Below are 9,857 nucleotides of genomic sequence, written 5' to 3'. Positions count from 1 at the left end.
GAATGAATTTTACAAATTATGGAGATAAGTGATATGGTGACATGATGACTATGGGGAGTAAAGGAGAAGTAAGTTTCCAAAGAATACAGGTTTCTAGATTTCTTTTTAGGTAATTGGGTGGGCATTGCCATATCATGGGATAGAACTATTACCTATTCTTCTAGTTCTCCTGGTGGAGAATTTCCCCTAAATACTTAAAGAAATACTCACTCATCCCCCTCCCCGCCCATGAAAATAGAGTAAAGTATCTCATTGGTGGATACAGGAGAGAACATGGGTACATATTTGGTCTGCACATCTTCTTTCCCCTCTTTCTCTCTTGAGCCAAGTTGTTCTCTGAAGTGTCAGTCCTGGTCTCCTCCTCCATGCCCTGCTTCTCACAAGAACAGGCCTTCAGTTCAGGAGTATTTGGAGTTTTCCAGAATTTCCTGAACTAAGTGAGTGTATCAGTCTGCTCAGGCTGCCCGAACAAAATACCACATAGACTGGGTGGTTTAAGGCAGACATCCATTTTCTCAGTTGTTGAGACCAGAAGTCCAAGACACTTTGGTTCTTGGTGAAGGCTCTTTTCCTGGTTTGCAGACAGCCGCTTTCTTGATATGTGCTCACATGACCTTTCCTCAGTGCATGAAGATTATCTACACTAATAAAAGAGAAAGATGCAAATTGACCATACCTATGTGATGCCCACCAGCCCATCAGGAGTGAGTATGCAAATTAACCCAACAAATATGGCGGGTTATTTTGCATATGCAGGTGCCGAGTGGCGTGGGGAGGGGCAGGACGCTTGCATCGTCGCCATGGCAATGATGCAGGCATTCTGCACTGCCCCAGCTGCTCTGGGCCTCTGGGCAGCATAGGAAGGCAGAAAGGCGGCTCTGGGCCGGAGAGAAGGTGGTGCCGGCAGCCAGGAGAAGGAAGGCCCACTCTTGCACAGATCTATATGGAGAGAAAGAGAGAGAGAGAGGAGAGACAAAGAAAAGGAGAGAGAGAAAGAGAGAAAAGGAGAGAGAAGGAGAAAGAAAGCTCAATCTCTGATGACTCTTCTTATAAGACTCCACTGTTAGTACCTCATTTAACTTTAACTACTCAGAGGCCCATCTCCAACAACACTGGAAGTTAGGTGATCAACATATTAATTTTGGGAAAACACAATCATTTTTTGAGAATGAATAGGCCACTTCATTTGGAGCTCAATACCAGCAAGATTCTTGCATTACACACTGAATGGAAATTCTCTGGAAGATTTATCTAGAAGCTTTATACAAAGTTAACAATTTAATCTATATATTTTATGTTTATATTCTTATTTAATTATGAGTTTAGGAGAAGAACACTAGTCTCAGGCTTTTATAATATTACCAGTATAAGTAGGTTGAATTGCAATTATAAATAAACTTGAGCATCTTAGAGGTTTAAACACAAACAAGTTTATTCCTCATGTAGGCAAACTCCATGTAAATCAGGCAGCCCTTCTCCGTCTTGTAGCTCTGCCACCTGGCACAGGTGACTTCCAAGCTGGCACTGTAGGGCAAGTTTATCAGTATTTTACAAGGTTAGGCCTGGAGGTGGCTTACATCTTCAGCACATGACATTCCATTGCCCAGAACTTAGTCACATGGCCATAGCCCAATTATAAGGGAGCAAGAGGGCTGTCATTTCGCATAGGTGGATAGAAAAAAATGTGGTAAACATATAAAATTGTATTAGCTATAGCTTCCTAAACCATTCACCAGGAGATTCAGGCAAAGATGAGATCTGGTGCTTATGAGTGATTTGGGTGGGGCTTAACCTGTATACAGTTCTTAGAAGAGTTTGTAGGTCATAGAAGTTGCCTAATATCTGTGTCCAAATATCTGTGTAACCTCCAGCCTCAGTATTAATGATGACAAATATAAAAGGTAAATAATGCTACCAATGCAGTTTTAAGTTACTGCTTCCTGCATTCAATAATTGCTTAAAGTTTTTTTAAATAGAAACTATAATAATGAACACATGGCCTGTATATTAAAAAGATCATGTGTTCAATGGTTCTTACATTAGCCAGTGAGAACCATTGACAAATCACCAACTATTTCTTAAATAGACTACTTAAATACATGGAAATATTAACAAATGTTACTCTGTTTTTGTCAACATAATTTTATTAGATAACAAAATTTAACTTCAACATGAATTTTTAGTGTCTCCCCATGTATCCTCTTGAAAAGCTGCATTTTCTGACTAAGAAGAGGGGGCATCATGGAGCCTGCAGCCAGAATTGAGTTGAGGAAACAAAGAATTGTGATCTGCAGGGCCCAGAAAAGCCAAGTAGTTTATGTTTTATTATTATTATCATTTTTAAAATTTTAGAGTTGAGATGCAAGTCCCAAGGAGGTAAAGTGACCTTTCTATATTTTCATGAAATTTTTGCATTTTATTTGAGGATATGTTCTAGTGGGCGGTCATCTGCAGACAGATTTTCATTTCTATGTTTAATCCAATGACTCATAAATCTTTATCTCCAGTCCAGACCTCTTTTCTTAGTTCCAAACCTGCATATCTAATGGTCTCCTCAAAAATTGCATTACAATTCTTACTGACATCCCATGTCAGGGCACATGCCCGGGTTGCAGGCTTGATCCCCAGTAGCGGGTGTGCAGGAGGCAGCCAATCAATGATTCTCTCTCATCATTGATATTTCTATCTCTCTCCCCTTCTCCTTTCCTCTCTCTGATATCAATTAAAAAAGAAGAAGGAGGAGGAGGAGGAGGAGGAGGAGGAGGAGGAGAAGAAGAAGAAGAAGAAGAAGAAGAAGAAGAAGAACAACAACAACAACAACAACAACAACAACAACAACAGCAAAAACCCGGACCGGAGAAAATATCCTTATGCCAGAGCTGGAGAGGAAATGAAAAATCGAGTAGGAGGCCCAAGGTTGAGGCAAGTAGCAGATTTTCTTGGTTCCAGTCAGCCATTAGTAGGAGGTTGTCTGTTGGTGAAAGAAGGAAGTCAGACTAGAGATACTGAAGGATAGGTTTGCTGGAACAAAGTAAAAGAAGAAACATCTGCAAATGACAGGCTGCTTTTACACCTTGCAACGTTAGCCATTTTCTCCTGCAGTGACAGTCCCGATGGGGAGACATCTGTCAGGGGCCCAGGTGGTGACATTCTCAAAGATGGACCTGGACTCTAAGGATACCAGTGCTTCCCGCCTGAGCATTCCTGTCTGCAGGCAGTTTACTCTTCTGGAGAATGGTGGGGGAGCATGGGGGCCGGGTTTCAGGAAAATACACGTTCAAACTGGTCATAATATTTTTCTCGCCCTCTGGGAACTGGTTTATTTTCCACTTTCTCTCCTTCCTACTTTTTTTTTTTCTGAAAGCATCTGACCGTTTACCACCCACAGTGGTCCAGTAATGTATCTGGTTCCATCTCATTCTGACCTCATCATTTGTCAGCCAATCCTAAGCACAACGTCACAGTTCACGTTAGCTGGATGAGTCACAAACTCATGGCTGGGACAGTAAAAACGCCACAGTAATTTCCCGCACCCAGGGTCCAAAGATAACTTCATCAACAAGGAGTTGATAGACCGGGGGCTGTTACTTTATGTCTACTTCCTTGGATTAACTCAGGCGAATCAAAATATCTAGTCCAGTGGTCGGCAAACTCATTAGTCAACAGAGCCAAATATCAACAGTACTATGATTGAAATTTCTTTTGAGAGCCAAATTTTTTAAACTTAAACTATATAGGTAGGTACATTGTTATTAACTTAATTAGGGTACTCCTAAGGTTTAGGAAGAGCCACACTCAAGGGGCCAAAGAGCCGCATGTGGCTCCCGAGCTGCAGTTAGCCGATCACAATCAATCGCTGTTTGAATGTAACTTCATTATACTCAGCTAAGGGATTGTTCAAAAAGTTCTATTCCTGGGAACCATTCTCACATTCTTCCTAGGTCTTTTCGCATTATTCCTATCCCACCATAAAGTTCTTTATGCATCAACTTCTTGGGGGCTAGTCCAGATGTTGATGCCTCAGGATTTCTTCTGGACTGTGTGTGTGTGTGTGTGTGTGTGCTTTTAAAAAAAATCTTTCCCCAAGATTTCTACGTTCTATGGATTAAAACCCAGAGGGACACAACTGTCCCACTGTGCTTACTCCCTTTAGATCTGATGTCTCCCTCCATTCAATTTTTTCGGAGGTCCATAGCCCAACAACCATGATGACCCATTTCATGCACCCTGGGAATATATCCAAAGAAATCCCAAACACTAATTTGACAGTATGTATGCACCTCTATGTTCATTGCAGCTTTATTCACAATAACCTAGATTTGGAAGCAGTACAAGTGCCCATCAGTAGATGAGTGGATAAAAAAGCTGTAGTACATTTACACAATGTATTACTACTCGGCCATAAAAAAGAAGGAAATCTTACCTTTTGCAACAGCCTGGATGGATCTGGAGAGTATTCTGCTAAGTGAAATGAGCCAGTCAGAGAAAGACAAGTAACATGTGATTTCACTTACATGTGGAATCTAACGACCCACAACCAAAAGTTAGAAACAAACTCATAGGTAAAAAGAACAGACGGAAAGCTGTCAGAGGGGAGGAGGTTTGGCAGGGCCGAGTGAAAAAGGTGAAGGGATTACGGAAAAACAAACAGACAAAAAAGCAGTTGTTTTTGACTTAGACTGAAGCTGCAGCTTGTGTCATAATAATTTGTTACTCAAACTTTCACAGGTCAGAAGTTACTGTAAAGAAGGTCATATGCCAGTCACCAATGTAATTTTTCTTTTCAAAAATCGCTATGGTATAAGATAATTTTGCTTGTATGATAAGCTACAGTATTTATCTTATTTGATTTTGGAAGTTGGGTCTGCAGTACTATATTCCGGACAAATGTTTTATTTTATTTTTATTATTACTATTTTTAATTCTCACCTGAGGATATGTTTTCTTATTGACTTTAGAGAGAGAAGAAGACAAACATTAATGTGGGAGAGAAACATCACTCAGTTGCCTCCCATACGTGCCCTGACAGGGGATCAAACCTGCTACTTAGGTATGCCCCCTGACCAGGAATCAAACCCGCAACCTTTTGGTGTATGGGAAGATGCTCCAATCAACTGAGCCACCCGGCCAGGGCCGGGCAATTGTTTTAAATGCTTTGTCTTTTGTAAATTACTGTCAACACACACACACACACACACACACACACACACACACACACACACACACACAGAAACAAGATTATGGCTTTAGGAAGATCAGAAAAGGGGATGAAATTAAAAAAAAAAAAAAGGAGCCATTGAGAATGCTGGGATAGAGCGCCAGCGAAGAGAGGGCCCTGAGGAGCAAGGCAGAGTTGGGTGGATAAATCAAAAGAATATTCCTAGGTTAAAGCAGACAGTTGTTTAACATTACCTTCTGATTTAACCGATGTTACAAGAAAGGATTGAAGAGGTAAAAAAATAAATAACTTTTCAAAAGCCTCTGGTGGCTTTCCCAAGATAGCAAGAGAAAGCAGGGGTGAGAGACAACCGCTGGAAGCCAAGGAGACAAGAAGACAACCTGGAAGTCAGGGCCGGAGTGGAAATGAGATCAGAGTGGGAGGGCCAGGCGGTGGAGGCACAGCTTTTCTCTGGTGCGTGATGTGGATGAGGTGGAGGTTTGGCAGTTGGAAGAGAGAGGAAGTCACTATAGAGGCTGAGAAAAAGGTTTGCTGGGTTCAGAGATCAAACGCCAGCTTTGAGAGTCAGAAGTTCTATCTCCCAGGGAAATGCTGCTTTTGCCACTTCTGTTGCTTGTGGTTCTCATCCCAGGTGGTGACAACGAGCCAGGTAAGAGCAGCTCTGGCCTCTCCCGGCGTGGGGGTCGGGGTCTGGGTAAAAGCATGCTGTCCATGCCCATATTGTACGTGTCTGGGCCATCTGTCCCCAGCCTTTCCTTCCGTTCTGGGGTTGGGGATGGAGCCCGAGGCCCTGGCACAGGCAAATGTCTCAGGCCTTTTGTTGTTCAGACTCTGGGTTCTTTTTCTCTGGAACTTTCTGGTTTTCATCCCCCCTCCCTGGCCATTTCCTCCTGCTTTTCTCTCTCTCTCTCTTTTTTTTCCTCACTTTTCTTATCCTTTTACTACCCACAGCTTTCCAGGGGCCGACCACTTTCCACCTCATCCAGATATCGTCCTTTGCCAACAGCACCTGGGCACAAAACCAGGGCTCCGGCTGGCTGGGCGATTTGCAGATTCATGGCTGGGACAGTGAGTCGGGCACTGCCATTTTCCTGAAGCCTTGGTCCAAGGGCAACTTGAGTGACGAGGAGGTGACTGAGCTGGTGGAGATCTTCCGAGTCTATTTGATCGGATTCCTCCGGGTCGTACAGGATCACGTCAGTGAATTCCAGCTGACATGTGAGTGCCGTCCTTTGGAGAGATTATCAGTGATTTCTCTCTTTCTCTTGTTTAAGACCACACCCCCGGGTCTTTCTCTCCTCCTTCTCCCCAGTTTATCCAACTTCTCTAGACTTGTCTTCCACTGGACTCCATATCTCCACAAACTATTGCAGCTTCTTCCTGTTTCCCGCACCCTTGTCTGATAAAGATCTCCCTTTGGGACCATCATCTGGTTTGTTTATGTTTAACTTTTGTTCTCTTGAACCCCACGCAAGAAGCCCTCATCTTGTCTGCTCTGTGCCTGAGAACACTAACGTGTGAGTTCCTTCTTTCTTCAATCCATCCCCTCAAGCATTTCCTTCCTACCGGATCCCTCCTCTCAATGTAATGCTCCCATTCCTTCTGGAACGTTGTGCCCAGACTTCATCACCCTGTTGCTCACAGTTCCCCCCTCTCCTCTCCCCTCCCTCCCGTATGTCATTACAACATCCCTTCTCCACTGTTTGTGACATGTGTATTTCCCCCTATGCTCTTCCTTCTGAAAAGTCTATGAATTCAGTCAGACTCCACTTAACAACGGGGATAGGGTCTGAGAAATGTGTTAGGTCAGTGGTTGGCAAACTCATTAGTCAACAGAGCCAAATATCAGCAGTACAATGATTGAAATTTCTTTTGAGAGCCAAATTTTTTAAACTTAAACTATATAGGTAGGTACATTGTTATTAACTAAATTAGGGTACTCCTAAGCTGGCCTTTGCTAAAAACATCCTCAATCTGATTGAGGTACATTCGCTGAGGTTGACCCCTTCCAATTCTCCCATCCACACTCCTCTTGTATACTTGTTTCGTCTATCTCCTTTCGTTCATCCTCTCTATATGTCCAAACCATCTCAACATACCTTTCTCAATCCTCGACACTACATCTTCTTTCACTCCACAATGTTCCCTAAAATTAACTTAATAAACTTTACTTAAATTTTTAAGTCAACTGCGCACTGTACGTGCACGCCTGCACGTGGTATTTTGTGGAAGAGCCACACTCAAGGGGCCAAAGAGCCGCATGTGGCTCTCGAGCTGCGGTTTGCCGACCACTGCGTTAGGTTCTTAACAATGCCTAGGTTCTGACAATTTCATTCTTGTGCAAACATCATAGACTGCATTCACACAAACCTAGATGGGATAGCCCACCACACACTAGGCTATATGGGATATGCTGTTGTTTCTAGGCTACAATTCTGTACACCACATTACTGTACAGAAAACATGAGATTAAACCAAGCACTAGAGAAAATGATGCAATCAAGAGATGCGGTAAACCTGAGACGTATGAGGCTGTTGCTGGTATAACATGGCACACTGTTATAGCAGACTTCTCTTTCTTATAAAGAGAAAAAGCACACTCTAAAATAACAATCAATAGTATAATAAATACAGGAACCAGTAACATTTATTATTGTTATCAAGTATTATGTACTGTACATATTGTGTTGCTATACTTTTACAGAAATGGCAACACAGTTTGTGTAAAACACACGAGTAATGCATTGTGCTAGGATGGTATGATATCTCTGATGTCACTAGTCAATAGGAAATTTTCAGCTCCATTATAGTCTTACGAGTGGCCTGGTGCAAAGAAATTCGTGCATGGGGGGCGGGGAGTGGGTGTCCTTCAGCCTAGCCTGCACCCTCTCACAATCTGGGACCACTGACTCCTAACTGCTCCCCTGCCTGCCTGATTGCCCCTAACCACTCTGCCCCCCAAATGCCCTTCACCCCCCGCTGGCCTGATTGCCCCCAACTGCTCCCCCCTGATGTCCTGCTCATTCCCAACTGCCCCCCCCCACCTGATCACCCCCAACTGCCCTCCCCTCCTGGCCTGATTGCCCCTAACCACCTCTGCCTCAGCCTCGCCACCATGGCTTTGTCCGGAAGGTCTCTTGGTCTAATTAGCACATTACCCTTTTATTAGTATAGATGGGACCACCCTCATACATGTGGTTCGTTGTTGGCTGGAAAGTGGTTATGCTGCATATGACTGTCCTGAATTGGTTGTTGGCTCATCATCTTACACCTCGGACCTTTCTCCCACCCATATGAAATACTCTAGGCCCTTTCTCCATCCCTTTCCTTCTTGTTGGCTTGTAGATGGATTTTCCTCTGTTTTTCTCCTCTCCAGATCCCTTTGAGATCCAGGGCACAGCAGGCTGCGAGCTCCTTGCGGGGGAGACCACAGTCAGCTTCCTGCGGGGAGGGCTAGGGGGAGTGGACTTCATGAGCCTCCAGAATGGGACGTGTGTGCCTGCGGCTGAGGCCGGCAGCCGTGCCCAGTGGTTCTGCACGCTTTACACGCAGTACCAAGGCATCTCTGACATCATCGGGAATCTCCTCTATCACACCTGCCCCCGGTTTCTCTGGAGCGTCCTGGAAGCAGGGAAGGCGGAGCTGCAAAGGCAAGGTTAGTCCTCTCTCTCCAGGTTCCCTGTTGCACGTCCCACCACCACTCTACATGTCAGTAGGGGGTAGAAGAGAGGGGCTTACTCGGTAAATTATTTGGTTTCCTGAGGAGTGGAAGGGGTTGCTGTCCAAACCGGTGGGTTTCGGAGTCCCTCTGTTCTAGATGAGAGTCATAATCTGACACTGTCCCTGCTCCTTCCTGCCCCAGTGAAGCCCGAGGCCTGGCTGTCCAGTGGCCCCCCTCCTGGCCCTGGCCGTCTGCTGCTGGTGTGCCACGTCTCAGGATTCTACCCAGAGCCTGTGTGGGTGAGGTGGATGCGGGGGCAGCAGGAGCAGCCGGGCGCTCAGCAAGGGGACGTCCTGCCCAATGCTGACGGGACGTGGCATCTCCGAGTGACCCTGGACGTGGCGGCTGGGGAGGCAGCTGGCCTGACCTGCCGAGTGAGACACAGCAGCCTTGGAGGCCAGGACATCGTCCTCTACTGGGGTGAGAACTAGGGCCCCATGGGGAGGGGATGGTTCTCAAACACAGAGGGAAAGGCTGGCAAAGTGGTGAGATTTAATGAGTGTGAGAGAGAGAAGGGGTTGGTGGGGGGGGGGGGGGAGAAGGAGGAAAACAGACAGAGAGAGAGGCCTGTGGCAGTGGCTGTCAACTGGTGTGCCACGGCAATTTGTAAAACATGCAACACCTGACCATATAGTCAGGGGCTGTGACCTCTTTTCCCAGACTGTCATAAAGAAAATGACCACAACTCCCCTGGCTGGCATGGTTCAGAGGTTAGAGCGTCTGCCCATGCACTGAAGGGTCACAGGTTTGATTCCTGGTCAAGGGCATATACCCGGGTTGGAGGTTCGTCCCAGGCCCCCTCTCTTCCTCCCGCTCCCCAGTTGGGGCAGGTGCAGGAGGCAACTGATCCATGTGTCTCTCTTACATCGTTGTTTCTCTCTCCTCCTCCTCCCTCCCTTCCACTCTCTTTAAAAATCAATGGAAAAAATATCCTCAGGTGAATTAATAATATAATAA

The 9,857-nt window shown here is 45.2% G+C and overlaps 1 protein-coding gene and 1 long non-coding RNA gene across 3 annotated transcripts in view; both read left to right on the top strand.

Annotated features, from left to right (window-relative positions):
- Window positions 1-9,857, top strand: part of LOC106725971 — a 24,234-nt gene that overhangs the window by 3,611 nt on the left and 10,766 nt on the right. The window lies entirely within an intron of this gene.
- CD1B (CD1b molecule) overlaps window positions 5,635-9,857 on the top strand; it is a 5,766-nt gene continuing 1,543 nt past the window's right edge. For both annotated transcript variants that reach the window (XM_014539019.1, XM_005865444.2), the window contains exons 1-4: window positions 5,635-5,828; window positions 6,131-6,397; window positions 8,556-8,834; window positions 9,042-9,320. In XM_014539019.1, the coding sequence (XP_014394505.1) occupies window positions 5,768-5,828; window positions 6,131-6,397; window positions 8,556-8,834; window positions 9,042-9,320 (886 nt within the window). In that variant the 5' untranslated portion in view covers window positions 5,635-5,767. The remainder of the gene's footprint in view (window positions 5,829-6,130; window positions 6,398-8,555; window positions 8,835-9,041; window positions 9,321-9,857) is intronic.

This window comes from Myotis brandtii, unplaced genomic scaffold, assembly GCF_000412655.1.
Source record: "Myotis brandtii unplaced genomic scaffold, ASM41265v1 scaffold2074, whole genome shotgun sequence".
Taxonomy (NCBI): Eukaryota; Metazoa; Chordata; class Mammalia; order Chiroptera; family Vespertilionidae; genus Myotis; species Myotis brandtii.
The sequence above is the reverse complement of the archived record's forward strand: the minus strand, read 5'-3'. Positions and strand labels throughout refer to the sequence as shown.